Source organism: Polyodon spathula, chromosome 23 (genome assembly GCF_017654505.1).
Source record: "Polyodon spathula isolate WHYD16114869_AA chromosome 23, ASM1765450v1, whole genome shotgun sequence".
NCBI classification, from domain to species: domain Eukaryota; kingdom Metazoa; phylum Chordata; class Actinopteri; order Acipenseriformes; family Polyodontidae; genus Polyodon; species Polyodon spathula.
The window spans coordinates 3,421,941-3,440,862 of record NC_054556.1 but is presented as its reverse complement, the minus strand read 5'-3'; the positions used below and the strand labels follow the sequence as shown (position 1 = coordinate 3,440,862).

At 39.7% G+C, this 18,922-nt stretch overlaps 1 protein-coding gene across 2 annotated transcripts in view; it reads right to left on the bottom strand.

Moving 5' to 3' along the window:
• LOC121297931 (protein bicaudal D homolog 2-like) overlaps positions 1–18,922 on the bottom strand; it is a 53,950-nt gene that overhangs the window by 1,455 nt on the left and 33,573 nt on the right. Inside the window, exons 3-7 of one of the 2 annotated variants that reach the window (XM_041224567.1) lie at positions 13,689–13,841; positions 12,157–12,612; positions 9,326–10,318; positions 8,893–9,044; positions 2,838–3,057 (exon numbers count right to left, since the gene is read on the bottom strand). In XM_041224567.1, the coding sequence (XP_041080501.1) occupies positions 2,838–3,057; positions 8,893–9,044; positions 9,326–10,318; positions 12,157–12,612; positions 13,689–13,841 (1,974 nt within the window). Of the gene's footprint in view, positions 1–821; positions 3,058–8,892; positions 9,045–9,325; positions 10,319–12,156; positions 12,613–13,688; positions 13,842–18,922 lie in introns of those variants that run through there. The other variant, XM_041224566.1, reaches the window with a different exon arrangement.

Genomic DNA, 18,922 nt, shown 5'->3' with positions numbered 1-18,922 from the left:
CTGACACAGTGGAAGCAAAACACGAATCTGCTTCTAAATGGAGCAGAAATGATTAGAATTGTAAATGCCTGATTTTTGTTTTCTTTGTAAGCAGAAGTAGTGGCAGGCATTTACCACAAGAAGATAATAAAGGCCTTTGAGGATTATGCAGCATACAAGGAAAGCAGGATTGAACATTAAAATAGGTTTTCTTTCTTCCCATCTCTTTGGGGAATTATTATTCTTGGCATTTTCCTTAAAGACAAAACCTGCCTGATTGGATTTATTAAAAATGAAACAAATACATCTTTGTCTAAGTTTTTACACTTCAACCCTGCTTTTTATCAGTAATATTAAAGCTAACAATCAAGTGTTGATGAGCCACAAGAGCTAACAAATGAACTGAACACACCTAAATTTGCTTCAACTGACTAGGTAGTGATTTGAAAAATCCTCCTTACAAATTTGATTCAGACTTTTGCCTCGAATAATTTTAAGATTTCATCCTTTTTAAGTAAGTTTGTCACTTCTATAACTCACAGTATATACTAAAGGGGATTTTTCAAAGGACTTTTGTAAAACTGGTTAGTCAGCAAAGCGCGCTGGGTTCTTCTTGGCTAGGAGGCAGCTTATACATACTTGACTATTACCTGACATTAACAATGGGATAACTCTGTTCTACTTATAGGCGCTGCAGAGGAAGCAAGCTGCTGACAATCGAAAAGAAATGGTAGTCAGATGAAGCAACAGACAGCATTAGAAATAGCTTAAGAGTTTAGCTACCCACAGCTTTCTTTAGAGAAGACAGAAGCGAGACAGAGAGAGAGAGAGAGAGAGAGAGAGAGAGAGAGAGAGAGAGAGAGAGAGAGAGAGAGAGAGACAGACAGACAATGCTACAGGGCTTTACATTGAAATAAATGACTTGATTAACAGGCACTTCCAAATGTCGGCATCTTACCCAAAATAATGTGCCTTTTTTTGTGCTCTTGCAGATAAGAAAAACTTTCAATATCAATTCAAAACTAAATGTTATCTGTTCACAGTTTTTGGATCAAATAATTAATAATAATCTTTAATAGTTGAGAAGGTACAGGCACCCATTTTTAAAAGTACACTTTTTGTAACTTTGAGATTGATTGAGACTGAATGGCTGTTACAAAAGGCCCCATGTCGAATCAAGTCATGGATAAAGCCTTTCAAAATTGTGGGTACAAAACCGGTTTCTTATCGTAACATAGAGCACTGTGATATCTGCGCTTGTACAAGTAAGAAAACGTTAACATTAGCTGAGAAGCAACAGTAACATCAACCGCAGTACTGAAAGCAGTGCACTGTGATTCTGTCAATACAGGAGTATATCCATACTGGATATACAGGTACTGATATACAGTAGTAGATAAAGACACCTTTATCCCCCTTATCAATTATTTCCCCCAATCAGAAATTTTAAGAAACACCTTATTCGACCAATTACAAATATTATCATAAAACATATTATATGCTGTGTATAGAAAATTGTAATCAGCTTCACGACAATTTTGTTACAAAGTTATCTGTAATCTTTTTTTCCCCCCCTGTGTCAGTATGAATTTGCATATTTCTCTAGTGTAAACACGCGCAACATTGTCAGACAGAACCCAGCCTGAAAAGGACGTGCAAACCAAAGCTGGGATGGGCTGTAACAAAATGTAAAAGCTGGGGAAGCTTCTAAGACAAAACATTCAAACTATTCTGGCTTTGCTCTAGGTTGAAAAAAGAAATCAGCTATGTTATCCTGCTTTTTCTTAACCCACTAACATGCAGACTGTATTGACAACTCTAAGGGGTATATCATCATAGCTCTGTCTGATTATTCATAGATTTTGAGGAAATCGCTCATTTTGATGGAATTCCATGCAGTACTTAATACAATTAACCAGGCTTGTGACAGGATCAAATATAAATGGGCTTTCTTTAAACGTCATAAAAAAAACAGCCTATACAAATCAGAGGCTATGATCTCCCTAGAAGGCTGAATTCTTTGCATGAGTTAGTTTTATGTCTTTTAAATGTAGATTAATGTACCCAGGCTAGAAAATCATCATAAAAACCCTAGAATGCTTTGGGAGCATCATTGATTTAGTTGACTTTCATCGTTCTGCATGCCTGATAATATGACTTGTACCAGATGGCATAATGCTGCTTGTATGAAGGAGACAATGGAATCTGACACATTTTGGGTTAAGAAAGAATACAGTTCAGCTTGAATGTCTAGCAAGCCAATGGAACTGCTGACATGGTTCCACTTTGCTTAACACCTTTAAGCTTTGTTACAGCCCGGGAGGAGAGCTCACGTTTGCGCAGTTCAGACTATGGCCAGCAGTGTTAGTAGCAAGCTAAAAGGATGAAGGGACATATCAGTAAACATTGTACTAACACCCAGACACCAAAGTTGTAGCCCCACACTATTAGATATCCAAGGTCACACTTAGATTAAAGCCGCTACTCTCACAAACATTACTATGAACGATTCAATAGCAAACCCAATGCAAAAGAAATTTACCTGGAAAAGCTATTTTCATGCCTTACACATTACCTGCCTATCAGCATTCCCATACATAATGAACTAGCAAGAGTTAACATCACTGGAATCCAACGATTTCAACAGCAAACCAACACAAGTCATTGCAATGCTAAGCATGTGGGGCTTTATATCTACTTGGGACGGATGCACGTCACGGCTGTACAGTTCCTCGCACAAGCTTCGAGGGACCGTCTCCTCCCTAATCGCAGTAGATTTTATACTTCTCACTGCAGAAGACTGGGTTAGTGAGCACCGAGCCCTCTGGCCGGCCCGCGCAGGAGCGCCCATGACTTACATGGGAGTTGGCCGAGGCAGTCTTGCTCCTGGCCGAGGTTTTGCTGCGCCCCCCCCGCCGGGTCTGCTCGTGGTCAAACTCGAGGTCCTCCAGCCGCTGGGTCAGGGCCAGTTTCTGCTGGATGGCCATGCGGAGCAGCGAGTTCAGGGTCTTCTTCTCATCCTCCGCGGCGGCCAGCTGCCTCTGCATCTCATCCAGCTGGACCACGTACTCATCACACCTGTCAAGGGAAAGGAGTTACAGATCTCTGTCTCGGATTTATATAGCGGTATTAACATAATTTGCTTAAGGTATAGTATTCCCCGGAAAAAGAAAAAAAAGCCGCAGATACAACATTAGGCCACCAGGGAGGGCGATTCAATATCCAAATGCTGCTTCACTGTGTAAACAAGAGCTCAGTTATTTCAATAATTCCTCAGACTTTCATTTTTACCCCCACTAGAGGGAGCGCTAGGATTTTCACACAAACAAAGCAAGTTCTGCAGTGAATTACAGTAAGGATATTTCTAAGCGATTACATCAGACAATCCTAACAAGGAAAACAGAGTAGACCTTCCAAAAAAAAAGCAACCCCCCCTCCCAAAAAGAACCAGTTAGACAATTTGCCTCTTGCCTCCAACAACTGCATTAATGATCTGACTTCAAGCACAGGTTATGCTGAAAAATAACATTTAGAATCAACATTATGGCCAAATCAAAGGAATAAAGCACTAATATTGAAAATGTATGCATAATGATAGGCCTCTCTTGCTGTTCATGTAAAATTCAAGAGCACATGTACTCTACAATGCTGCCGCGATGATGACTCAACCTTGTCCATCTTAATATCCTAACAGGATAATATATGCAGAAGACATTACTGTCATATTATAACTGGGAAAGATTAATGAATTAATGTATTTTTAATGAAAGACAATTACAAGCATTGCACATGTTCATGCCTTAGTTCAAACCTGTTTAAAATAATTAGCTACTATAACACTATAAAATGCTGCTTCTGTTTTTAAATTGTTCATTTTCATTCTGAATATAAAACGTCTATGCATTCTATCTAGATTTCTAAAAATACTAAAGTTGTGTGTATGTTGGCATAAACTGTATTGACATATGCCACAATGCTTTGTGTGATATAATTCTAGCTAACAAAAGATAAAAACTGTAGCTTTTATAGATCTATGACAGTTGAATCAACGACAAAAGGTCAAAAAAAAAAAAAAAAAAAAATGCAACACCCAGTCTGTCAAGAGCCAAAGAAGAGATCGTGTTTTTTTTTTTTTTTTTTTTTAAACTTTGCCCTTGAGCTCTAAAATCAGTAGACACTGTACCCCGGATAAATACATTAAAAACACAATCTGTCTGCACAAAACGATTAATGTGCAAGTGAACCCATTCTTTGAATGTGGTGCATTGAAGGCAGTTTGACAGATAGAGACATTCTGGGGGTAAAAAAGAAAGATCAGCATCTCAGATCTCTTACCCCTGCTGGGCTACATGACAGGTGTAGGCTTAAAACTCTTTACAGTTTCAGTTCAGTCAACAACTTCAGTGGCTCAGTATGCGGCCAGATGGTAGGGAGTCCGAGAGGATGGCACAGTTAATGTTAATGGCCTAGATTTATACCTTGGATGATCTGGGTTCAAATTTACACGAGCTTGGTGGGTCACTTCAGTCACCAACTACTAAACAATTTGACTCAAAATGAAAACAAAAATGCCATGCTTATTGAGAGATAAGGAATGAAGAGCAAAAACAGCCCAGTTTAGGATGGAGTTTTAATAGAAGGCTAGCAATAGACTTGCCTGGCTGGGTTTGTGAGTTTAGTGTTCGTGAAAGGAAAGGGGATAACAACACTGTCAACAAAAAGCAAAATTAGAAACTAAAATATATTATTTGGGTTTAACCTTGCCTTAATAGCATCACACCCCGCCATACAGTGGCTATGCTGTTGGGACAGTCCCCTGCCAGATAGTCAAGCACTTGTTACAGAAGACTGTGAGTTCTGACCCCTGCTGCTCTGTGCAGATTCTCCATAAAGCTTCCCCTCCTCATCATTAACATGGAACAGGGCCCCTACAGATACCACCATTTGTGCTGAAAGAGCTCCTTTGCATAAATAAATTCAACAAACAAGGCAGATAAGGAAAAACACAAAGAGAATCTACACAGACACAGGGGATTATTAACACTCCATTCCACTGATTCTTTTGTGGGTTTTCTTCCATGATCTGGCCAGGAGGACGCCAGGGGAAAGGTCAGTTTTTCCAGGGAAAGCTCCAGCTCCTTTCACAGCTCCTGCATTTGGAATGAGAATCTTCTTCTTGTGATAATAAACTAGACAGATAAATAGAGGAAGCTAGAACTAACTGTTCAAGAGACAAGGGTTTCAAGTAAACAATGTCAACATTCACATGCTTTCTGCAAAACAAAATGTCTCAATTAAAATTGATAAATATTACCATCAGACAATACCTATTTATTTCTCACTCAAATACACTCTACATTTGTACTACAGCTGTGGTTAATGCTTTGAATGCTTTTAAAGCCGACTAAGCCATAAAACTTTTAAATGAGAAGTGGCAATTGTTATCCCTTCTGAACCACAGGTACAGTAGTCATCACAAAATAAACACTTTTCAAATAGCTGACCACTCGAAGGTACAGCAGCCAACTGTTTTGCAGAGGTCTTGAGAAATGCAAGAGTAACAGAAAATACAAACAACACTAAGCACAGAGTAAACTGAAGCCCTTCCTAATTTTAACATCAGCAGAACTCAAATGCAGTGGAAAGTAGCAAGAGTGTGCAGAAAACGTATAGAAAATGTATGAGCTGCATGCTAGTATAGAGTAGTAAGCAGTTTTAATGCTCAGTGGTTATTCACATTTGATGCAGTCCTGTTATTAGAGACAGAGGAACCATAATGACATCTTACAAATGTGTTTTGTAACACGCTTTTTTTTTTTTTTTTTTTTACATGTATTGTCTCCTTTTAAAATCTCACACATGTAGGATCATAAACTGGAATCTAGACAAAGCTGGTAACAGCACTGCAACGTCAATGAGAGTTAAATACTTGGAGAAATCATTACTTTGACATCCTTTTATTGCTGGCCATGCATAGTAAAAAACAACACTAGACTTGTTTAAACAGATTAAAAAGGGGCTTGACTTGTGGCAGTTTATTCCATTGTAAATGCGCCTGTAAATTACAATGCACACTGTGCTTACTAATAATTCACCCGCTTCTTATTAAGGATTTAAGCTTGTGCAATTAACATTCTTGGCCTGACTAATTAAAAAGTATCTGTACGGTAAATAAAGTGGAGAACTTCCAATACATCCTCTACATCATTCTTTAAAGAAGTAGTCAATGTGTTTATACTGTACATCATTTGTATTCTGTTTTTACAGTGTCTATCCTGTAAGTTATGAATTAACAGAAATGCTTAAAAAAAAAAAAAACATTTGTTATTCCCTAAAGCAACAGGCTTGTTCTCATGCATATTTGCGTATAGCAAGAGCACGTCTGCCCTTACCATTCAAGGTCATGTGTGCACTGATGCATGTATGGTTTATAGGGCAATGAAGCATCACAGACACAAACACTGTATCAAATGCACGCACAGAAACGCAGTGCAAAAAAATCCATACAGCGTTTGCACACCAAACTGCAATATGTGCAGTAAAGTAATAAAGGCTCAAACCAGAGCAAGAAATGAATGTCCCAATAAAACTTGTGTATTTGCTAAGCTCCTCATGCTAGTTAAATGTCCTTGAGTTCATGTGGCTACAAGAGGGCTGTATATTTGGAGTGTGGGAAACAGCAGGAAGGCACGTACCATTGGGTGTTGCTTTTAATGGGGCTTTCTGCTATATAGGAACTCCGAGAAACCTATTAGCATACGAATACAAGCTTTTTACAACAACGGAAAAAGATTTTTTAGGAAAAGGCAAACTAAATCTTTTGTGTGTTTTTTTTTTTTTTTTTTTTTTTACACCATGCATCACAAGATCTCAAACTCAAAAATAAAATAATTTGGTTAAAAATCTAAAACAGATTATAAATGACAGCGGCATCAAGACTTATAAAGCCACACATTTCCTTTGTGTTTAATTTTGAACTTCAGACCAATAGTTTGTTATAGTGAAATAACAGGTACACATGTTTAGGGAGCTTTTAAAATGGTCAACACAGGGCTTCTATCTTGAGAGCAGAGAAGAATGCAGCCTGAGGTGACACAGTTATGTGAAGAGTCTGAGGTGACACAGTTATGTGAAGAGTCTGAGGTGACACAGTTATGTGAAGAGTCTGAGGTGACACAGCCATATGAAGAGCTTGAGGTGACACAGCTATATGAAGAGTCTGGGTTTCATTTTGTTGCAGTTGTATTAAAAGGAGTGCTGTTAAAGAGCCATACAGCAGCACTGTCATTATTAAAGCACGAGACTGAACACAGAACCAGTTCTTCACCACTTGGGAAATGTACAAACAAACATCTAAGCAAAATGAGTTAGGTTGTGCCCCTAAACTGATGTTTTCCTCCATTTCCTGTTTGTATACAACACATGGACTCAGGCTAAATGTTCTAAGAAATAAAAGCTTACGATCTTAAGAGGGCTGAACAAAAAAATGTATATGATAAAAACAGTAGTTACTACAAGAGGAGGGAAGCCTGAGGAACCAAGGCAAGTGTTTTAACATTCTTATATATATATATATATATATATATATATATATATATATATATATATATAATTTTTTTTTTTTTTTCTCTATAAAACAACCTGTACTAGGCCACTAAATAGCTAAGCATGTACAGCTCCTAGAATGCCCTCTGAATTATAGTTCCACCCACTTTATCTAAACTGCCTGATACTCGCTTGCACAAAGATATCATTCTCCTCTGGGTGGTGTCAAACCACAGAGACAAAAGAGATATACAAGATACACAAGAGAGGTTTGGGCATTTAAGCTTTTTGTTGCAAAATTACAAAACAGCTGTCATTTTTGTTAAACTAATAAAATGCACAAAATATCCCCCAGGTGCCTAATAATAGATGTGTATTTTCTGAGAAAATAAATAAATAAAAATATTTCCATGTACATGATCATTCGAGGCCTAAGTAGATTGTAGTCTTTATAAATGAACATGTGTCTGCAAGTGGCTCTTTCTGTGCTATATTAAGAAATGCGGAAAGCTTGGATGGAGTAAGAGGGCGTACTTCATACCAACGCTACAAATACAAGGTTACTCTTCTAACTGTAGGAAACAGAACAGCCATTTCGGCTTTCTGTTTCATCTTAATGAAGTTGTAACAAGTCCACAGTGATATCAGGATCCAAAAGAAATACCAATTATAAAATTACAAAGGGTTCACAACCCCCATGGTAGCATTATGAAACTGAATGAACCTCTTCAACAAACCTCTTCATCTTTTATACCTGCATAGCATGAACAAAAATTGAACTTTTTAAATATAGTTCTCTGTCATTAAGCATGCTTTGATGCTATATAAAGAGCAAATGAAGAACAGATGTGAAAGAGATCAGAGTAGAATAGCATCTCGCTGTGAGGTGGTGTGTCCACTGTGGGCAATGCTCCCTATATACAAGCATCTGAGCACACTGAAGCAGGAAAGACGTGCTGAGATGCGCCACCTGGTATAAAAGAGTGTCATGGAGCAAAGACAGCAAAAGCATAGGAAATAAGAAAAATAAAACATATTAAATAAATACATAGTAAAATCGGACCATTATACTGGAGTCTTGAAGGTGACTTTAGCACAGCCAGACATTTAAAATGTATGGCTTGGAGGCTTTACTGTCTACTGGAAAAGTCATTTGAATTTCATATGAATGATCCTTATGAAAATCAGGCTTATATTTTCCAAACACACAGTAATTATGGTAGTGGTTACCACAATCCCCTCCCCCACCATACTGACAAAAGGTTGGGGATCTAGACTCTGCTATTATATAACTTAGGTCCTGGAGCAGTTTAACACACATAAACTAATAATAATAAAGTTTAACTGGTAAAGGTCACCCCTTCTTACCGAGTAGCGAACATGGCTCTGAGAGAAGAGAAAGTGGCAGCGTCTTCTTTGAGTGCCTTCAGCTCATTGCGCAGCTTCATCATGGTCTCGGTCACCATGGCCTTCTCGTTCTCATATTTACTCTTCAGGTTAGCCAGCGCCACCTCTGCGGTCTGGAAGTAATCAAGAGAAGCACACATTACCCTGACAAGAACGACATGCATGCAGGAGCTCTGTTCTGTGGAAACTGGATGTCCAGGCTCAAGACCATCTGACTCCCCATATTATATGGATATAAAAATCCCTTCATCGAATGGGTACTTCAGTACAACTGCATCTATTTTTATAGATACAATGAAATAGAAGCTGATGTACTTGTTATGCTATTGTCCTCTTCAAAAAAATAAACAAGCACATATTTTTCTGACTGAAAGTGCTGTTGCCGTTTCCCTACCTGTTTGTTGGCTTTGAGCACAGTTCTCAGAGTCGCTATTTGCTCTCTCTTGGTGCTCAGGAGAGACTTCAGTTTGAGAATCTCCCCCATGAATGCTTCTTTGTCTTTGTCCACCACTGGCCCCAGTTCGTGGGAGGCCACTCTCTGCCGAGAGAGCTCTGTGGTTCTGTCCACGGCTGTCTGGAGGTGTTTAATCTGGTCCCTGATGATGGCAACCAGGTTGTAGATGTTCATGGGCTCCTTACGATGGTCTGACACTGGGGAGGGCAGGGAGGAGACAGGAGATGGGAGGCTGTCCCCATTTTCGAAAAGGCCTTTTGTGAGCAAAATGGGCGATCTCCGGCCCCTGCCCTCTGGGCTGGTACGCCCACCCTTGCCTTCCTTGTAGTAATCCAGCATCACCCTGTTGGGAGTCTCATTGTTGCACATGCAGACGTGGTTGTAGAGGTTGGCCAGCTCTTCGCTGAATGTCACCAGCTCATCCTGGGCCACGCTCAGACTACCCTGGGACTCCCCGGCCACGTCGCTCACCTTCTTGAGCTCCTTCTCTAACCGTACCACCTGGTCTCGGTCGGTCCGGTTAGTCTTCTCCAAGGAGGTGAACTTCTCCGTCAAGGCCTGGACCTCAGTCTCCAGACGACTCTTTTCCTCCTCATACTTGGACTCGCAGTTCTCATACTTGGCCTTCAAGGTCTTCAGCTCCTCTTTGAGGTCCCCGATCTCGGCCACAGCCACCTTGTACTTGCACTCCAGGATCTCGGGTCCGTTGATGTCCACCTCATAGTAGTCTCCGTCCTCGTGGCTGTCACGCTCCTTCTCGTTGTCCAAGGCTGACTGCCGCTCCTTGCTGGCCTGCAGCTTCTTCATGGCGATGAGGTTCTCCGTGAGCCTGCTCACTTTCTCTTGCTGTTCCGACAACGCTCCCCGTGCATGCTCCAGCTGCTTCTGGGAATCTTGAAGGGTGGCCAGCAGGTTCACCTTCTCCCTTTCCACCTACAAGACAGAACAAAAGTCAGTCTCATCCTGATCTAAACAACAATTGCTTAGCCTTGCAACACTTCGTAACTTTAACCATTGAATATTTCTAGAATGGAGATGTTCTGTTTTCCACCTGCAATGCAAGTCATAAAAGTATTAAATGCATTTAATCTTAATGTCTCACACAGACTTGGTTGCTATCCTTTGGGACACAGCAATTCCAGGCAGAGCTGATTGCTTGCACAGGAACATCATTTGTTTAATACATTTTAAAATACATGAAAGGCCAGAATTTGATTATGATCTCCTAAAATAGTTAATTAACCTGTGATGTCTGGGCAAGTCCTGCTTATGTTGTAATTGCTTTTTTGTGTTGATTACATAAAAAATACTATTATTTTTATTACCAGTATTATGATAGAACTGAAATAATACAGCCAATTTGCTATTAAATTTTGGCTTCTGTTGAGACTCCTATAGAGAACTACCTTTTTAACTGTACAGCAGTCAAGCAGCATACTGTCAGCCAAAATCAATTTTGCTGCTCCAAAGGTTTAATGGTCATTTTTTGCCAATAGACCAGGGCTCACTGCCCTAATACACTAATTCATCACCTTGGAAACAAAAATTCAGTACTCAAGACAATTATTTTTGACGTTAGCAAGACAGCACAAGCATTGCTCAAAATACAATTTTAATAAAGCTAGTTTAGATTTATCAAATAGAATACTTACTTAAATCTACATACACTATATATGTTTTACTTTTAAAAAATTAACACATGAGGGATTCTTCATTTTAGATTCTCTGGGCACATTAAGTGTGTGAAACATGCTACTATTAAAAATGTATCAAGGATAACAGATGTATTACTGAACTCCACTAGGGAGATTGCAGTGTTGTTAATATTTCAAGGTATGGGAGTCTCTCGCTGATTCAGAAATAAGCGGATCAAATACAATATAAAAAATAACACAGACAACTTCAGGCTGGAGGATAACTACTCTGCAAAAAAAAATATGAGACAGAATAAAGAACCCCCAAATGCAGAAGCCATGAACTGATATGTGATCAATAGGAACAGAGGGGTATTGGAACTCCTAACTAAGTGAAGGGGACATTTACATACTTTGATTTCCAATGGGAACGTCTCACAGTGGCAGTTCACAAGCTTGATTAATCTTCCCAGCTGTAATGCATTATTGCTTGCCATACAGCACCTTAGTTTAAAATGGCTTGAAACTAACTGGATTTCTGATCATGTTGTTTGGTGTCATGGCTTCTTAATAAATCGTGAAGCAAACAGAATCGGCTTGCCTACTTCTTGAGGATAATTTTTATCCAGACAGCCAAACACACCTTGATTTTGTGTCTTTTCTGACAGATGGCCGCTCCATCCGACTCAGTTCCCCTGCACGCCATGCTGGGGGAGTTCCTTGGGATTAGTCCAATACTAACTCAATTTAATTTTGTGACCTAGTAGCTTTGAAGTCAACTTTAGATATACACTAAGCCTCCGAATATATTAAATAGAATTATTTATTCATTAATTTTGAAAAACGTTAAGACAGTTTCCATTAAAACCCTCTTTCCATTTGGGAGTCTTAAACCACAATGATCAGGCTCTTTATACAAACACGAGTAACTTAACTAAGAAGAAATATATTTTGACTGCATGGCGTTCCGTCACACATTTCAGTTATATTGTTTTTATTTTTTCCCCACTGTGATGCATCTACTCCCTTCATCATCTCTTTAGTAAGGGCCCTGCAAGCCTTGGTCCACTTGATGACTATTGCAGGTCCAGCTCAATAAAGCCTCTACATCTGACCAGGCTGAGATCAGTACAGTACCTGCATGAGCTGCTGTTTGAGTTTCTGGATCTCTGAGATGTTGAGCTCGCTCAGGAGGTCGTTGACGAGGCTGGGGGCCGGTTGGTACAGGTCGTTCTTGGGCGTGGACACCTTGTTGTTCTCGCTGCCTCCGTTCATCTTGCTGAAGGAGTTGTGCTCGTAGCCATTGAGCACCTCGTCGTTGTTGGGCTCCAGGGCATCGTCGCTGAACTTCAGCCCGTCCAGTGAGATGCTGAGCGGGCTGTTGTACAGGGAGTCGCTGATGTTCATGTAGTGCGAGAGCTCCTTGCGCAGGTTGTTCTTCTGCTCCCGTTCCGTCTTAATGGTTTCCAGGGCCTCTCCCAGCTGTCGCTCCGCGATCTCCTTCAGTCGGATAGCGTCCTCCAGCTGGCTATTGAGGAACTCTGTCTCCTCCTCAAGTCGTCGTATTTCATGTTTCAGGCCTTCGAATTCAACCTGGATTGGAAACCCAATGAAAATGTCATGCAAGGAACGCACTGTATATCTTCAACACTGGTATTAATACGTGTGATTAAGAGATGCACATTGTTTAAACAATTGTAAAAAGTTAGTCTTGTTTAGCTGGTGAAATCTTTAACAAGTTATTTAATGTATTAGGGGATGTTGAATTTGTATCAGTTTCTCTAAAGATTATCTGCTCATTCAATAAGTAAACACAGTATAAAAAGTGATTAATAATGTATTACAAAACTAGCCTCCCATTTATATGTTACTTCCATGCTTAGTTAGTAAAGTGAGAAATAAAAGGGAACCCTTAAAGCATTCTCTCTCCAGACAGTAAATGGTGATTAAAGCAGAACTTTAATCCTTGCCTTAAAAAATGAATGCATTAGAGTGATGTCATTATTCCAACTTGATCCTGATTACCATTCAATTATTAATTGCTAACACATTCAGTCTGAACAAAATGTACATTTATTACCAAAATAACCCTGGGCAGCCCCGCTGAAAAACTAAACGCTTTACGCTTAGAGAGGGAATTACCAGACGTTAACTTGCTAATGGAGCCAAATATCAAGTATGCTCTACAGCACATGCTGCCTTTATTTGTGCACATGTCTGTCAAGAGTCTTTTTGTATTTTACTTCCTGGCAAACAAATAAATACAAAAAATATTCAACCCTAAACAATGTGGTTCAATGCTGTTCAGTGTGTTGATTTGGGGGTTTCACATCCTGGTAGTCTCTAGCTCTATTTTCCTCCCTTTCCCCATTGCATATCTCTTTCTGTTTCATACAGCAACTTATCTGTATTCTATTATATGTTTACTTCCTTTTTTGACATGCTAAGTGCAGCAAAGTTAACCCTGCTATTGTATCTGTATCCGATACACCAAGGGCATCCTTTACTATATGCCACAGATGCATTTTCAGAGATTTTGTCAAACTATGGCTTTTCCAGATGTGCATGCTTTTACTCTTACAGATAAAAGCAGTTTTGAACCGTGCAATGCTGTGTGGAATACGAGTGGTGCTCTTTTCCTGTGTGCGTCTGCGATGGTGATGCCCCACCTGGCTCTGCTTAAGGACGGACACTTGTTTCTGCAGGGAGATGTTCTCCTCCTCCAGCTCTGTGTAGTCCTGCAGCAAGCGAGCCTCCCGGAACTTGTACTCCTTGATGTCATCGCGTAGGCGGTTCCGCTGCAGTTCCACAGCCTGGTTGTTCTGGAACACAGAGAGAATGGAACTTGAGCTCAGTACAGAAACATTGTGCTGCTGAGACAGAGCCAGGTTGCTTTTACAGAGATCCACATCCAGTAAATCCAACTCAAATTAAACTGGACTAGCATGCAGTGTTTCCTAGCAACTGCACAACAGTAGTAGCAATAAATAAAAGTAAAAAGGCATGCGATTCGTTTCAAGCAAGGAGTCTATTACATTTCTTGGCAAATAGTCGGTTTACTTTTAATGGATTAAGAATTTAGCATCATGGGATTTGCAAAAGCTGCGATTTCATTGGGAAGGCATGGCTCTATTCTTATAATCCCATGGCTCTCAATTAGCAATGGTAACAGCAGTAACTATACTCAACACAGCAATTATGTATAAGCTAAATTTACCAGGGACCAGTTTCCTTTTAACTATTAAAATCTCTTGTAACAATTAGCAACGGGAAAGCAACTTCTAAGCAGAAAATTGCCTATGAATATTGTAGATTTAATATCCTCTCTGTTCTACATTTAAATGTTTCCACTGCTTATTGTTAATTAAAAAAAAATATATATAAACCACCAGAAATATATGTTAGCTTGTGTAACCTAACCGGATGTACAGTTAATCAACAAAGTGATACATAACGCAGACTGAACCATGCAATATTGACGTTGGGTATAAATCTCCATGATGTTTGCTCACAGAATTGGCCTTTAGAAATGGTTTCTTCCTGATTTAAGTATGGAGCAGGTGGTACAGGATTGACAGCAATTATCCACACGGCAGGGAAGAATGCAGTGGATTGCAACATCAGGTTTTGACACTGACTGTCCATTAATAATTCAGCAGCATGAACTTGAAGGGAGAAGGGGTAGCAACTTTGCAGGGCCATCATCAGATTCCATCTCCATTTCCGTTGAGAGGCACAGAAAGTGAAATCAGATAAGCAGAGCTGCCTCCCTCTTCCACTGCACAGGGAAACTCAAACCTCCCTGAAGACTGCTAATCACTTTACCTGACTACATCACATCTGATATAACAGCAAGAATGGAAAAAGAGCCTCCTTCTGAAGGCAGTGTTTGTGTGTGCGAGTAAGCGATACAATTGTAAAAAGGTCACCGTAAAGGCCAAAGTGTTCTCTAACTGACTGCTCAAGTTGTGATGCCAGTGTTGGTTATGTGTTTGAGAACAGCAGGGGTACTGTAGGTTACACTTAACACCTAATCTACTCAGCACCACACATCAGAAACAGAGCAGAGAAGCCCATTATCTCATCACACATCGGCTTCAAGCCATCCGACTGAAAACTCATCAGGAGCTGACCGACTGACAAATGAGCATCTACTATACAAGAGATTACATACCACAATATACTCATTAAAAAACACTGATTGGGAGCTGGTACAGTACGAGTCAAAGATGGCCTTGCAGTGGTGCTGCAGAGTGACATGGAAAGCAGCACGGACTGCAACACATCTGTCAATAATTGGAAATAAAAGAGAGGGTTCCACTTTGTTTCAGAACAGGGTCAAGAAGAAGAACTGTATTATTGATGCCAAGCAATATTACCGGGTCTTGATGAAGAGTAGATACTACTGACTGTAAATGTTGAGCACTGCATACTACAGGTACATGGGATGGAGGCTGTGCCAAAACACACCTTATCAAAGCTGAGCGTCTAGCACAAGTGAAACTAATGACCACAATTCAACCGCGCATAGGCGCACTACACTATTTCAATAAATGATGTGCTTTTAAAATGAGAACTGCAAGAATAATCAGCATTTTAAGCAATGTGGAATAGTCAACGGCTATCAGTTCTATGTACTTCTAATTTAACTATGTAAATGTGAACACATTAGAAAATGTGGTTGAAACCAAGATGCTTACAGTATCTTATGGATTAATTGTTTTTTACAAAATACATACATAAATGAATAAAGCTGCATCAGCCTCACCCATTTCTTCTAGCTTTCCTTGGTGCATTTTTTGTTCACAATACCTTTAGCAAGAATTACTGTTGCCATGGTCTTCACCTCTTTCCACTGAGTTTCCCGTTTAGATTAACTATCAATGTCAGAATTGTGAAGAAACAGCATAAGAAATGCATATAAAGTCTCCAGGGATTCAAGGCAAGGCTAAAGAATGCAGATCATTCCAACTAACCAAGTGGCCTTTTGCTCTTTGAAGGGAGGTCAGCAGCTGCTAACCAAAGGCTAACAAGGTTAAACAGAAGAAATCAGATCTTCTTGTATCGTTTTTAGAGTCATTTAGTAAGCTCATAAAGACAAAAGAAACTGTCAGATATGGTGAAGAGGTGAATGGGGATGAAATACAGTACAATGAATCTATTTTTCCATCGCACGGTAGACAGCATATATAATGTAATATAAGACTCCCAATAACACAAAATTCTTCAATAAGCTTAGTCACAAATGGGTTTAATCAGCATTACACACCATGCATGTTAACTTCAAATGATTTGCAATGGGAAAAGTAATTCCTGTACAGAATAATGTGTCACACCATAACACTCAGGGGTGGGAGTGCAGCACCAGCAGTTTGTTTATAGTTCTCACCACTTTTAGGCAAAACATTTTTTGAATCCAGACAGTCCTGGGTGCAGGGTCAACCATGATGAAGACACACAGATGCTAAACTGTGCAAAGCACATTTCTCTCAAAGCCTAGTAGCGTGCAAGAGGACAAACTACTCAAGTTACATTTCCTTCCAGATGTAAGCAGACACCCTCCTTCAGAGTGGGATGGTTTCAATACACTGTCTGCAGCCAGGATTCTTACATGAAGATGGAGTCGCTCAAGGTCAAGATCCACTGAAATCAGCTTTTTTTCTTTTGGTTTATTTTAGCAAGTAATTAGCTTGCTTAGTAATTAGGTTACTCCAAAAGTAGATTTGTATCGTAATGAGTGGAATACTGTACCTCAAATACAGAAGGATCCACAGGCAAATATTCCAAGAGACACTCAAAGGGGGAATTCAAGTCAGCTAAATCAAAGGTCACTTTAACGAAGACAACTATGCAGAAATAACTAAAAGTGCGGGACTCCATGCATGCAGCTACTATCGTAGGTGTCACTGCCTATTGCCTTAAAACCTACTGTACATAAAGGCATCTGTTTTTCCATGCCATTTCCATCCTGTCTTCAATGACTGATTTGAAAACACAACCTATACTACTCTTTAATAACACATTCACCTGCTTTGTGGAGATTACGTTGCAAATCATGAAAACTCTAATAAATCTGTACTGAAATGAAGAGACTCCGTTATTATTAAACACTCTGTTACCAGAGATAGCAGCTTTCCCCCGTTTGGTACAGTCCAGCACAGATCTATAAATGTTTTAACAGCAAGGTTTTAAAAGCAGTCCATGTTAGTTCTGTTGCAGGAAAGGGGGAAATATTTATATGAGCAATTCGCACCTAATGAAAACCACATGCACTGTGTACATTGGGATTCCACCCAGCCCTGTGGGTGTTGTTGTGCAAGGCTTTCATAGTATTCTCTGGGGAAAGAACGGCTGATTATAATCTTTACTGACATTTCACTGCCAAAACCTAAAGACCTCTGTCAAAAAATATCTTTGATCTTCCTAACAAGATACATTTGACTAGCATTGGGCTCACACGCAATGGGGTTACCAATAGCTACTCTACAGCAAATGACATAAGCTGCAGTATGTAATATTATATCTCCATATCAGGTAGACATAAGAATCTGCATTATCCACACAGTACAGTCTATTGAATATACTGAACTACAGCTCTGCAGTAAGCATGCTGAAATTAATTTTGTGAAGCATGTAGGGTACTACTGTACAGTAAAGGGGCTAAACCCAATGCATTCAGGTACTGTTGCACATCCGTCAGTTTCCGACCAAGTTTAGGCATGCAGGTGTTCATGTACACGTGAGGTGGACCAAGCCTCGGAGCAGTTGTACAGTATGTGCAACAGCCGTCAAATACAGCTTGACTTGCGCAGACATCAATACATTAGACTGCACCCAGAATAAAGGCAGAACAAAGCTATGAGAAGGCCCTGAAGCTGTTTATAGCCTAACAAAAGGCTATCATCAGCAAAATCAAACACTGTAGAATTTCCAATAGCCTTGAGTAAGTTAAGTAGATTCTGATGGAACACAATTACGTTGTGAACACTGTATTGTACAGTTCTGAAATACAGTATATGCATTGGCCTACTGTATGAAGTCTTCCAGAACTGCTTTGAAAATAACCCCCACCCCCCTCTCAAATTGAGATAAATAAACAAGAAGAGACAATCTTTAAGCAAAAACATTTCTGCCACAGATTATTAAGTATAACGTGGAAGATGCGATTTCAATCTGGTTTCTGAAAGTTAGGTACTCAAAGGCATTTTCCCCCATCAGCAAGTCAAGTAGATGCAGCCAGATACACATGGTCTGTCAGATTGAGAGCCCCATTAAAGTGTTGTTGATTACTGTTCCACCTGCCTGGTAAGACTCTCTTAATTACACCATGTTCTATAGGTTATACACTTATTAATGTCAATGGCTGTACATCTAATCTCATTAATTTACACGCTTTTTTTACTCAATACTGGTTCATGAGATTGCTGTTCTAGTGAGGGTGGAGTAGCACTAAGTTGCTATTCTTCCATTTGGCTGCAGGGGTTGGGTAGGCTTGCTTATCTACTGCATTGCAGTTTAACAGTTGGGTGTATCCCATAAGGTACTAGGACTTGTCTAGTCTAGCAGCTGAACTTGATCGTCTGACTCTCCAATCCTAACTTTTAAATCCATGCTGCAGTCTTCATTTACTACACTTGTTTGAAACGGTTTGGTGGTCTTGCTCATCGCTGTCTCCTTAAAAAGCAAACGGCACTTTTGATTACTTTTAAATTGAATCAGGTATACAGAGAAGTGACACAGTACATAAATCCAAACAAAAGCCATGCGATTTTGAAAAGGTCGTGTGTCTCGATGCATTAAAATAAAACGTGTTCATTTTGTTTGAAGTTCAAGTAATGAACTTTAGCCAATATAGCTTCAGTCAGATATCACATTCCTTCCAATTAGTTGGGTGATTTGAATA